General features: G+C 41.2%; 1 protein-coding gene and 1 pseudogene across 1 annotated transcript in view; both read left to right on the top strand.

Moving 5' to 3' along the window:
* The first annotated feature begins 5,269 nt into the window (after positions 1 to 5,269).
* LOC6603397 (stromal interaction molecule homolog) overlaps positions 5,270 to 14,016 on the top strand; it is a 183,999-nt gene continuing 175,252 nt past the window's right edge. Inside the window, exon 1 of the mRNA XM_026991665.1 lies at positions 5,270 to 5,766. Coding sequence (XP_026847466.1) covers positions 5,361 to 5,766 — 406 coding nt within the window. The 5' untranslated portion in view covers positions 5,270 to 5,360. The remainder of the gene's footprint in view (positions 5,767 to 14,016) is intronic.
* On the top strand, positions 10,240 to 10,941 carry LOC6603474 (annotated as a pseudogene).

The following is a 14,016-nucleotide window of genomic DNA, read 5'->3' as shown; positions in this document are numbered from 1 at the left end:
AAAATGTTAGCCATTCCTGTGTCCACATCAGCCTCATTGATAGGTGAACTTGGCTTCTAAGCTCTAATTTGGAAAAAACTATTCCTATATAAGGATATGCAAATTGATTTTGCTGAAAGTATTTAGATAATTAGAAAAAATAAATATGTGTCTTTAAAATTCCTATATTTGTATGTGCATATATCACAACTTTTTGACGGGACAGGCCATACTAACATACTGAAGCTATCCCCTTTCGTGAAAATGTATTTGTACAGAATCAAAGTTGGATGCATCAATCCCAGATGATCAAAATGTAGGGATCAAATTATTTGTTGATTCCGTCAAGAAATTCCTCCGTTTTGACAACTTTTTACACAGCTTTCTATTTCTGTATTAATGTCCCTTCCAAATTTGTGATCTGATAGCTTTGATGTACACCCTCGGTTTTTTGTGTCCGTCTCTATAATAGACAAATACTAATACTTACAAATAATTCTAATATAATTTGAAATTAAGTTCTCATGCCAGTTAAATATTTTTACAATATCTGTGATTTTTAACCCGAAACATGTTTATCCAAGTATATTTTCTTTGCATTCGCATCAAAAAACGAATGCGCCCATACTAGAGATCTGCATGGCTCCATTCAGAACATATTGAATCGAGTTTTTTGAGGCAACAAAATTTATTGCATTCGAATGAATTCGGAAATAGTCCTCCACTCAATTCATTCAATTCGTGCCCAGTCGTTTGTTGTATGCATGAGTTATACCCCTGCATTACGGGCCATCGATTACACATCTGGTTACACATCGATGGCGGCGTCACTACACCCGATGTCATAGGCGATGACCCTCCATACGCTGAACTGTTGACAGTAACATAGAGAGGTCCTAGGGCATAGCCGATGACACTATCATCTAGCAGTGTGGAAAAATCATGTATTTAATAAGCGATGATTTTTGCCGAAAAATCGTACATTTTATAAGCAATTATTTTTACCGAAAAAAATGCATTTTATGCATGATTTTAGACAAAAAAAATTCATTTTGTAAGCGAAAAATGCATCGAAAAAATCATGCTTTTTATAAGCGAAGATTTCGGCGAAAAAGTAATAGATCTATATGTAACGAATTACACGAAAAAGTAATACATTTATATTTTTTGTTTAAAAACAAATTTAACTTTGTTCTGGGTTAGCCTGTACATTTTAGCTCTACAAAATTTTTAAAATATGCTATTTGTAACGTTATAAATGGCCTTGCGTATGGCCTTTTTTTGTTGTATTCTTTGGACGTTGACATGCAATGACTGCATCTTTCAAGAGGCGATGCAGTTACTGCACCGTCAAGTGGCCCGTGTGAAACCAGCAGAAGGCTGTTACGCGCGAATCCCAGGCAAAACGCAGCCCTCCTCCCGCCCAACCGACCGAGGGGCGCTGCCGAATAACGCGCGGCGCGTAGCCAAGCCGAACGCAAGCTTGCAGGAAAGATAGCTGTTACACTAACATTCGAGAAAAATTAGCAATAAACTTACCAAGAATCTAAGCATGCAATCAAAATACAAATACCTCTACAATTACTAATTACTAGAAAGGTGTGTAAGGATTAATAATTTAATAAGAGGAAGAGAATTAGTGGTGGATATAATATGGTAGAGGGAATTATAATCCGAGCATAACACCCTAAACGGTTAATGCAAGGAATAATTCGATCTACAAAGTGGAAGGAACAACGGTATAAAATTTCTAGTCAGTCTAATAGGAATCGTGAAGTTTATGCGGCTCAACAGATCAGGGCGTCTTTGTCACCCCTGATCAAGTTGTGCATAAATATCAGACCAAGCATTTTTCTACGGTTAACTAAGGATGGGAGGTTTACTAATAGCAGTCTACTAGAGTAAGATGGGAGTCTCACACTTTCATCCCAGTTAAGGCCCCGAAGTGCAAAGAGTAAAAAGTTTTTCTGTACTGATTCTATACGGTCCTGGTGTACTTTGTACTGAGAGCACCATACACAGGAGCCGTATTCTAAGATCGGACGAACAAGCGAGGTATAGAGAGTCTACCTCTTTATAAACCCAAGCACGCCCATGGCCTTATTTACCATGGTAGAAATGTGTTCGGAAAACTTTAACTTGGGGTCTAACATAACACCCAGATCCAGGGTAATTCTATCAAGAGAACCACCAAATAGGGTATAGGGAGCCAACAAAGGGCTAGAACGATGAAATGTCATAACTTTGCATTCCGAGGCATTAAGGTGTAACAAGTTTGCACAACACCATGACTGAAAGTTATTGAGATCGGATTGCAAGCGAGAATGAAATGAAATGTCCTTGTACTGAACACAGAGTTTAACATCATCCGCATGTGAAGAGTAAGGGGCCTAGATGGCTGCCCTGTGGTACTCCCGAAGAAACCTTTACTGGTAAAGAGATGGAGTTTTTGAAGAGGACTCTTTGAGACCTGGAACAAAAATAGCTAGAAATCCATCTCAGGAGGTTGGGCGGAAACCCTAAAAGGTCAAGTTTATGCGCTAAAAGGGAATGGTTTACAGAGTCGAATGCTTTACTAAAGTCGATGTAAATTACATCCGTCTGTAAGTTACCTTGAAAGCCGCCTTATAAATCCCTGCTGAGCTGGAGATATAAGTGACTTGCTGAGATGTTGCAAGTGCGGAGTTAAAACCTTCTCAAATATTTTAGGAATAGCGGATAACTTTGCTATACCGCTATAATTTTTTGCATCAGACTTGCTACCTTTTTTCTGGAGAGGAATTATAAACGATTCCTTCCAGGTCGGGGGGGAAGCAAGAAAAATCAATGGACAGGCTGAATAGTTTAAGAATAGTTTTTTTTGGTATTTTGTTTAGTTTTTTGTTTAGACTTGCTTCCATATCCATCCAGGAGGTGCCTGGCCCCATTGTGTTCCGTATTTGGTTGATCTAATAATAAAAAAAAAAATTGTATGTATTTTATATAAAATACTATTAATTTTGCCGCAATTATAGAAAAAGAAAGATTGAAATTCTTTAAATCCGTTCGATTTGTAAAACAGTTGTTTCAAGAAAAATCAATGTTCACTGTAGATCATCGGTGGGCTCTGCATTACTGCAACAACAAAAACAAACAAAACGCGGCAAAATACCTGCTCGAATCAAACCTTGCATATAAGGGTTGCTTTTTGTTGGTTTTGTTTTCTTGCTGGACTGCTCACAAATTGAAATTTCGTGCTCACCGCAAATTATAACTATTTCATTTGCCTTTAGGGACTTACATTATATTTCTTTATTCTTCTTTTATTCCCGACTATCAATGTGAGTGCAGCGAAGCATTAGAATAATGTGAACACATTCAAAAATGTAGCATTTTACGCAATTGATATTTTCATTAAGTAACACGCGCACAACACATATTTTCATTTAAACGGCACTTACCTGATAATAATAGATAATATAACTATTTTCACTAAATCACTACAGTTTCGCTTCACACTCTTTTGTGCACAATTGTAAAAAATGCAATGCGAACAAATGCAACGCGAATAAAGCAAGAGAGTTCTGCCGACGCAGGCGCAAAAGAAGCGAAATGATAAAAAACATAGTTCTCTTCTACTGCTCACGATCGGCAGAACCGAACTCTGTACGGCACGTGCGGAAAAGAAAGAAGCAAAGAGAAAACAAATGTTTCGATTTGGCTGTCGCCTAGATGACATTGTAGATGATATTCGTCATCGCTCAGTGAACACAGTGCCGGAATTAAGTGTTGACACAGCAGAACCTTTTCAGGCTCCCTACTGTTTTAAGAGTTTTTCCATAGAGATTTTCAAAGGAATGGCTAATTTTTGCACTTAATTGCATTATTTTGTACAATAAATTCTAAGGGTTTGTATACCTAGAAAACAAAATTGAATTGAATAATCAGGCAGGCTATTTCATTTTCTCATGGATTCTGTAAAAAGAAATCAGAAAAATAAATAATTATTTATAAAGAAGCTACAAGCTAAATTACTGGTAATGCTATCAAATGTATGTTAGTGCATCAATAAGTCGTCTATTTTTTTCATTTTTCAATTAAGATTCGTTTTTTTTGTATGAGGAAAATGTTTTTTTGAAAACGGAGAAATCTTGCGGACTGTGAAAACGGTGAAAACGGTTGAAAACCAATTTATGAGATTTCAAAAGTAAATAGGAAAACTTTTGGTAGAAGTGGAAGCGAAAACCGGAGCCTGGCTGAATTTGTGATACAATTTGATAAACGACATGTGATATCTTATTGAAGATATTCAAGTAAAGACCAACATTTTTTTCGGATCAGCCATTCAAATCGATCTATGCACAGAACCCAATCCACACAAAAACAAACTGTTGCTGAAGCTAAAATGAAAGGATATGAACAGCCAGCAGTAAAAAGTAAAAATCTAATTGCGAGCAGCATATTAGAGCCCTAACACACTGTATACAAATAGCGGCATCCTGAATGCGAAAACCCTCCCATCATACAAGAAACCAGCCATGGCTAGATCCTGAAAGCTATCGAGCAAAACCAAGATCAACGATCGCATTGAAAATGGCACTGAGGAAGAAAAGCGCGAGAAGCAAGAGGTCAACACAACATTCAAGACAATGTGCAGAACAAAGAAAGAAGACAGAAAGGTCTTCTGGGAGTTTGTCAGAAGACTGAATGGCTCCAAAAGCATGCAGACCGGGAAAAAAGGAAGAAGTTAAAGCAGCAGTGAGCAAGAGCAAGAACTACCACAGGGTAGGCATAGAACCCACGCCAGCAGAGAAGTTTCAAATTTAATTTAATAATTCATTTACTTATTCACCCTTGTATTAATGTTAACTAAAAGTTGTTTTAAAAATAAATTAAATAAAAAACAAACTAATACTATAAATTGAGGTCCATTAATACTTACACTAGTATAGTTATAAGATCAGACCGTGTACAAAAACTTGTTTTTAAATATCTCGCAGATTTAAGAATCCCATTTCGATTTACATGTATTACATGCTTCCTTTTGTAAGTTACAAAAATAATTCTTCCTTCTGACCAATTACATTACTCAACACGACATTGATCCAAAAAGCCCCAAATCTATGAAAAAGTCGTTTTGGTTCACATCGTCGAAAAAAGTTCAATTTTGTTGAGTAGTGTCATATAATATCCTCTTCAAGAGTATACAAACATTTTTTAGTTGATGGCTTAAAAACTAAGAAATGGATGATCTGAAGCAGACAAAATAAAAATGGTTTTATAAATCTTCATATTTTATGTATGATTTCAGATCCAGCTATTGAAGTCCCAGACAAGGAAACTACAAATGTGAATTTCTGATTTAAAGAAACACTAAAACATAAACCGTCAACTGCAACAAAATGCTTCAATGCGGGAATTATTATCTGCTTTTATTTTGCTTTGTGTGGAAAAATGTTGTCACTTTAACCGATGATGCACATAAAGTATCTGTCGTTTCAAATCGCTACAATACGTACCAAAAATTCAAGCCGCAAACCAACTTAGCTCCACACCACTTATCTAATGAGGCTTCGCAAAACTCGTATATTCCCCACGAATCCCCTTTGTATACAGTTACTCTGGGAACTGAATCATCGGTGGTAACAACTACAAAATCTCCGCCTGTGGGATTACACGTATCTCATAATGCTGCATTGCATACTGGAAGTGGTAGTGGACATTCGACTCATATAGAGCAACATTTGCATAGAAGTTCATACAACCTGCTAAGTGAAGCCATGTCGCAGGCAGTCAGCAATGAATTCAGTAAGTTGGTAAAAATTAGTATACATCTGTACAAAAATAAGAGCATTTATTTCAACATTTTTTTAGAAATTAATTTTTTTCGGGCTTTCTTGCAATAAAACCCTGTTTTTGGTATGTTTTTAGCCAACGTATATCCGGGCTTTCCCTTGGTTAGCCCTCTCCTAGCGTGCCATTACCTTCATGTAGAGGGCCGCTGCATCTTGGCAGACGATGGCTATTACTCTGCCCTGATAAGCTCTGCTCCTGTCTTAGACGCCAATTAGGAACATTCCCTTCGCGACTTCGGCAAATCAGCTTGGCAGCCACCTCGGTAACCGATTTCACCTTGGGATTCCCAGACGTCGATTTTTGCGATCCCAACGATTTCTTAGAGGAATATTGTCTCCTTTGTGCTAGTGTTATTTGTACCCGGTACTCGAAGATTATAGAGGTATATTAGATTTGCGGGGAAAGTGGATGTGTGTAACGCCCAGAAGGAAGAGTTTCCGACCCCATAAAGTATATATGTATATTCTTGACCAGCATTATCTGTCCGTCTTGTTTGACGCTTAGTTCTCAGAGACTTTAAGAGCTTACGCAGGATAAGGATATCAGGCTGAATCAAGTTTATTTCCGCCCCCACAATGGGCGGAAAACTGGGGCGTCCACATAAAAATTGACCATATCTACCAGACTGCTGAATCTGAATCAGATCAGATCATTATTTAGTCAGAAGGAACAAATGAAATTTCAGTGGCTACGATAGCGCAGACACACACACACACACACACACACACACACTCTTCCTAACGCAGTATGCGCCCCCTAATGGAGGGGAGTGAGATGACAACAAACCAAATCGAGCTTTTTGCGAACAGCGATACCAAATGACATATAAAATATGTTGTATTTGTTACATAGATCATAAGCTCACATACATACACTGACTGAGTACCGGGTATATAGTATAGGCTCACAACGTTGCCACTCGTTTATGTATAAGATTTTTGCATTTTTAAATTCGAGGCATAACCCGCTGGCCCCGGGAAGCCTTCTTGAAAATGGAGGTCAGGCGGTTACCAGAGTACGTACCCAGCATGACCAAGGCAGAGACCGTACCAAGGCCTGTTTTCAGCCGCCTTTGCGAGGAGAGTATAGTCGCACTTTTACCAGTTACGGCGGGTGACAGACCAGTCACAATTAGCTCTATATTCTATATATTAGAGCCCAGAAGCACCGCGTCAGGAAAAACATATTATCCGCTACATCCTATTACAACCGATGGCTGACGGCCGCTAAGAATTACTTGCTTATTCCTTTGTGTTCTCACATGTCTAATGGAACTGAAGATCGTTCGTTCTCTTTCGTAGTGATCAGACGCGTTTTTGTTTTGCGCTCCGCATTTTTTCCTTTCGTTTTGAATAGACAGCCGGTGTTTTCCTAAATAAACTTGAATTAACTTCCTAACCAGCCAACAATCTGGAAACCTATTCTATTCCGCGAGTGCATGCCTTTTGATTTGTGTTAAAACATTATTTAACTTTTTATTTTTCGGCGTCGGCTTGTCGTGTTTGTGTTGTTGCAGTGAGTGAGTGCGCATTACATTGCATTGCAGTCCGCTCTCGTCTGGTAGCTTTTGTTGTGTTATCACTATCTCCCTATCACCTAAACTTAAATAACTGTTCTTTCCCTCTCGCTCTCGTAACTTTCTGTTCTGTAGCTCTCTCTCTCTCATTAGCTGCTGCTGCAACTGTTCTCCTCTCCTCCTATTAGCGTTTGTCTGGCACACTGGTTTGATAGCCATTTGTTTTGAAATATTATTTGATTGCGCTGGATTTTCTGTCCCTGTGAGTGATGCCATTTCAAAGCGTAATGGTTTGCACTACAGTTGCGAGGCATGCCGTGCGGTGGAAAAAGACATGGTAGCTTTTATGAGGCAGACCCGGAGTGGCTTTAAGGAGCAGACCGTTGGTTTTCAAAACCAATACGATCGGCTCCTAGCCATGGAGGCTCAGTTTAGCGGTTTAAAACTGCTGAATGAGTCTCCGAGGCGCAAAAAGGTCACTCCGCGGGATCTGCAAGTGCCAACCGTCACTCAGCCGTGCGCCGCCGAAAAACTGACTCCGACCACTCCAAGTGTGCAGCAGTTGATCTCGTTTGCCACTCCAAGGGCAACGACAGCTGCTGGCGATGCAGATTCGGTAGCCGAATTCATCGCCGCGGAGAATGTGCAGCCAAGTACGTCTGCAGCGTCCGTGTCCGTGGCGTCTGCAAGTTCGCTAGTTGTTCCGTCTATCCCGATCCCACCAGTAAATAGACGTTCCGGACCTCCGGATATTGCCACCACAGGTACTAGGCCTGTGGTGACTAAACCACTGGTGGGAGTCCCACCAAAACGACAAGATTTTGTTTCACGGCTGGCCCCTGACCTCACATCTAATGATGTAATTGCTTTTATTCAAAGCAAAATAAAAGCTGTGGGTTTAAAGGTGGAGAAATTTAACTTCTCTTATGCCAGGGAGATAGCCTCGTTTAAGATAAGCATCTCCCCAACTCAATTTGACACCATTTGCTCCGCCAAATTTTGGCCGCAGCATTTTGTGGTGAAGGAGTTTAAGGCTAAGAAGAAGAATAGGCCCCCCATATCCCTTCCAAATCTTTCCAGTGTGCCACCCTCAACCTCAACTTCCTCTTCCTCAACTTCCCGTCTTGCTTCAACCTTTCCAAAAAACTAACTTCTCTTTTAGTAACCTATCAGAATGTAAGAGGCTTGCGTAGTTGCTCAGCATTCTTTTCCGGGATAGTGTTGCATTTGCTTCCCACGTTATTGTGTTTACTGAAACCTGGGTAAAGCCGGACATTCTTAGTTCCGAGGTTTTGGCAGGTCGGTACACAACCTTTAGAAAGGACCGTTCGTCTCGACGTGCAGGGGGGGTTCTAATTGCAGTGGACTCTAACTTCACGTCGGAAAACTTCACAGTCACAGTCACACTTGTGCACTGTACAATGCTCTTGGCACATTTTTTGATTCTTGTGTCCCGCTTTCTTGTCCGACTAGATTTGGAACACCCCCTTGGTTTACCAAAGAGTTATCCAGTCTAAAAAACTTAAAATCAAGACTTTATACAAAATTTCAAGAAGTGGGTTCTCCTACTTCTCACTCTCGCTATGTAATAGCTCGGTCAAACTTTTCAGTTCTTAATGCTCAATGCTATCAGAACCACCTATCTCGATGCAGGATACGTTTTTGTCAGGACCCTAAACAGTTTTACTGCTTCGTAAACAGTAAGCGTAGAACGTCGGCACACCCATCCTCGCTATCATTTTGTAATACGTCGGCAAATAATGATCAGGCAATTGCCGATCTTTTTGCCCAATTTTTCCAAACCACCTATTCTGAGGAAAGCTACTATGGTCATCCGTACCCATACGGTTTAACGAGGTCGAACGGCATTTTCAGTCCCTTGTTAAATGAATGTTCTTTACTTCATTATCTTCGACTAGTTTCACCGGGTCCAGACGGGGCTCCACGTTGTGTATTCAGGTACAGCGCCGAGGCTCTGTGTGGACCCTTGCTTAAACTATTCACCCTTTCCATTGATTCATCGTGCTTCCTGCCGATGTGGAAGGAATGCAAGTCTGACGCAAAAATGTTAGACCCCAAGTTAAAGTTTTCCGAACACATTTTTACCATGGTAAATAAGGCCATGGGCGTGCTTGGGTTTATAAAGAGGTGGTCAAAAGAATTTGACGACCCATATATAACAAGGACTCTCTATACTTCGCTAGTTCGTCCGATTTTCGAATACCGCTCCTGTGTATGGTGCCCTCAGTACAAAGTACACCAGGACCGTATAGAATCAGTACAGAAAAACTTTTTACTCTTTGCTCTGCGGGGCCTTAACTGGGAGGCGGGTGTTAGACTTCCATCTTACTCTAGTAGACTACTATTAGTAAACCTCCCATCCTTAGTTAACCGTAGAAAAATGCTTGGTCTGATATTTATGCACAACTTGATCAGGGGTGACAAAGACAGCCCTGATCTGTTGAGCCGCATAAACTTCACGATTCCTATTAGGCTGAGTAGAAATTTTATACCGTTGTTCCTTCCACTTTGTAGATCGAATTATTCCTTGCATGAACCGTTTAGGGTGTTATGCTCGGATTATAATTCCCTCTACCATATTATATCCACCACTAATTCTCTTCCTCTTATTAAATTACTAATCCTTAAACACCTTTCTAGTAATTAGTAATTGTAGAGGTATTTGTATTTTGATTGCATGCTTAGATTCTTGGTAAGTTTATTGCTAATTTTTCTCGAATGTTAGTGTAACAGCTATCTTTCCTGCATGCTCGCGTTCGGCTTAGCTACGCGCCGCGCGTTATTCGGCAGCGCCCCTCGGTCGGTTGGGCGGGAGGAGGGCTGCGTTTTGCCTGGGATTCGCGCGTAACAGCCTTCTGCTGGTTTCACACGGGCCACTTGACGGTGCAGTAACTGCATCGCCTCTTGAAAGATGCAGTCATTGCATGTCAACGTCCAATCGTTTCCAGAAGGTTCCAGCTATTTTAGATGGCAAATTTCAGTTGGCTGAAAGTGTGGCGATTGTGCGCTATCTTTCAGACAAAGGTCACTTCAGCGAGCAGCTCTATAAATTTGTGGAGTGGCAGCATTTGAGCATTCGACTGGCCTGCGGACTCTTCTTTCGGAATGCGTGGCTATTTCCCGTAAACGGTATTGCCCCAATGCCAAAGACCGAGCAGATTCAAAAGATGACTAAGGAAGTGGAGGCCATTTTGGGTCTCTTGGAGCGTCTGTGGCTGGAGAAGGACTTTCTAATTGGGGATCAGATGACTGTGGCCGATCTGCTTCCGAAATAAATCAAATTAAGTTCTGTCAGTACAATGTAAGCGCGAAACAATTTCCCAAGGTAGTCAAGTGGCTGGAGAATCGTGTGTGAGAATCCTCCAATCCCTACTTCGCTGAGGCCCACAATTTTGTGTACCAAAAGAGCAAGCAGGCAGTCAGTGCCAAGGTATAAAATTCTGCGAATCGTACCAGCCGCACTTGCATTTGTTAATGTTTTAAGGTTTTTGTCAGTCCCTGCCATGTGCCTTTAAAGAGTGTTTTTCCTTTATTCTTTATTCATTAGAATTCATCATTAAATAACTATTTGCTAACTGCTTATCCTAAAATATGACAAAAATTATTATGGCGTTGTCAGATTTTAAGTATTGACATGCAATTAAATCCGCCGCCACATATGTATGTCTATGGCTACGAACACGCATATGTATACGTATGTATTTAAATTAGCATATGCCTACACATATGTATATCTATCCAACCATACACGTACCTTCATACTTATTGATTACCTAATTCTGTTTTTACACGGTATATTGGTTCCTGAAAATACCGTGTATATAAAGACATTGATTGATGCAAAAATTGGTGATTGGTTCCTCGTCACTAAAACCTATTAAAATTAGGAAAACAATTAGGAAACGTTGGAAAAACAAATTTGCGGTTTCAAAAATGTCTTTACCAAACACCAAAACGTTCACAAAATACTCACCCATTTCTTCTGCAAAAATTTTTTGATTTTCAAACTGTGTTATTTTAATTATTATTTACCCGTGTAAAAACAGAAACCGTGTAGCTGTATATTGTAGTGGCCAGTGAAGCAAAACCAGATTCAATTACGTAATAATTCCCCAGATACAAAAACAGCTACTTTGAATATTCATCTCCAACATACCCGCGAAATTGCAGGGTATAGCAGCGGAACAGCGCGATGAAAGGGAGAGCGTGATAACCAAGCGTGATAGCCAAGAGCGAGCTTCCGTTCGCTGGTTACACTTTCTGGTGTTCGCACTTCCATTAAATTTGACTTTAAATGTAAAATTTCTTTAATTTCTTATTATTTTTATATAATTAATATTGTTCCACAGCAACCTATGCAGTTCATTGGGCCCAATGCGCTCGTCAAGGAAGTATAGGGATAGGAAAGACCCCGACCCCATCCGGCGAGCTGAGCCCAGAGCGCAGTATAGTTCACTAAATCCGATTCCCTTTCCTTCCGAGGCTGCAATGCAAACAATACTTAGCCAACCCTGCCATTACATTATGTTTTGGATTCAACAGCTATATACCGTTTTCTGCAGTCACTATCGCCCCTTTACCCGTTGTTTGAATATTGCCAAAAGGGTAGTTCATTAATTTAAGCCGCGGTCATAACACTTACAGTCATACATACATACATATTTTCGCTTCTCCACCGTTGCTTGCGTTGTATTTTTTTTCGTTGCCGGGATTGAACGTAACGGAACGAAAAGTGACGCCCTTCATTTCGAGGGTATATTGTTTGAGGCTGTCATTTGTGACCGACTCCATACAGTTATACCTCGGTCCGCAATATTGTCGATTGTCGTTGGTTGAACATTTATTGATCGTAGTATTTATATGTATACATTCCGGCCACATTGTACGATTTCCACAAGATAACTAATTGCAATAAATTCCTCCAAAACAACCCATCCACGGTTCGTAATTTCCGCTCACCTGTCTGTGCGATGTTGATACGCGTTATATTTTAAGTGAAATTTTCGTCTGTTCCGAACGAGGGGTTTTCTTCCGCCTGGAGCGCCCCGTGAGCAGTTCCAAAACAAGAGGCTGATACTAAAAGACCAGCTGAAGATCTTTTTCAACCTGCCCCCAATCCGTAACGAGTCAGCTGAAAGCGCTCCAGAGGGCCGGCCACAAGTGCCTCACGACACTCAACCATTCCGAGGTCACAGACAGCGTTTTCGCTGAGTGAGTGTTAGTTTACCTGATTTCCGCTAAGCTGCCAAAGACGACCTTGGAATTTTGGGAACAATCTGTGACGCACAAATAAGAGGTTCCAAGCTGGCACGCCATGGAAAAGTGCCTGGCGGAGCGGTGTCTCTCTTTCGTGGTGACCGAGGACGGCCATCCAGGTATGGAGACTCAGGCCCCCTCCAGGCCAGAAACAATCCTTTTCTGTCCCAAGGAAGTCCTTATTTTAGGAGGGTTCACTCTTTTGAGACCACAGCTAATCAAAAGAGAAGCACGTGTGATCTCTGCTCCGGAAAGAATCATATAATCCGTTTATGCCCTCACTGCCTTCAAATGCCCGCTGATGCTCGCTCCAATTACATTAAGCAAAAGCAGCTTTGTTTGAACTGCTTTGCAAGAGGACACCAGATACGAGAATGTGAAAGTGCCCAATTGCATCACTTGTGGAGACCGGCACCACACGCTTCTACACCGTAGCAATAAAGCAAACTCCAGCGAGCCGATTTCCACAACAAAATTCCTCAGCATGGCCCGAGCTAAATCTACGACTACGAAGCGCACAAAGTCCAAGTTCGGTCGTATTTCGCCTCTGGTACAAGTGCTGTCCTTCTAGGCACGCCAATCGTTAATATTTGCTATGTGGGGCAAATTTTCGCGCCTGCGCTCTGATCGACTCTGGCTCCGAAGCAACGTTCACTACGCATTTTGAACTTATCAAATTGCCATTCCACAGTATCCAGGCACAGGCCTCCGTCCTCAATAATGTCATATCCACTCAGTCAAAGCAGCTCTGCAGTTTTTTCATCCGCTCTCTGACTAAGCCGGGCGTACAACTAAATGCCACAGCCCACGTTGTTCCGGAATTGGCCGCGAATACTCCGAGCCTTCCATGAGCGGATCCTACATTTTTCGAGAGCTCTCCAATCGATCTCCTGATTGGAGCCGATCTCCTACCAACCGTCCTGATAAGCGGCTTTCAGACCATCAGATGTGGATATCTCCTCGGACAAGAAACAGTTTTCGGCTGGGTACTCACAGGCTCAGTGCTTAGCGTGGAAAATGAAATTTTATCCTTTTCATGTAGAATTTCCAGACTACCTATCAAACTGGTAGAAGCATCGGGGTCCTACTACGAAAGTAATTTCCTTCCAGCTTCCTCCGCAGAATTTCTCGAACGGTCTACTACGCTTGACCGAAAAGAATATTTACAAAATAACGGGATGAAAGATCAACGCTCCGTGTCGAATTCAAGCCGGTACGTGAATGTAAATCCTTCCTTAGACCAACAGCAATTTCTAATGCTCTAAATGTGCCTTTAACACGTTCTACGCTCCTTACTAATACTCCTTCCCGTCAGCCGACCGGTCGTGGGAACCGCAACACTATTGTTTGCGACTCCAGCGTCCAAAGCTGAGCGCCGCCCTCGTCTCCCCGTGAGCTGCTCCATGGTA

The sequence above is a fragment of the Drosophila persimilis genome, unplaced genomic scaffold (assembly GCF_003286085.1).
Source record: "Drosophila persimilis strain 14011-0111.01,24,50 unplaced genomic scaffold, DperRS2 tig00000677-arrow-arrow-pilon, whole genome shotgun sequence".
NCBI lineage: Eukaryota > Metazoa > Arthropoda > Insecta > Diptera > Drosophilidae > Drosophila > Drosophila persimilis.
Note: the sequence above shows the minus strand (reverse complement) of the source record. Positions and strands in the feature narration are given on the sequence as shown.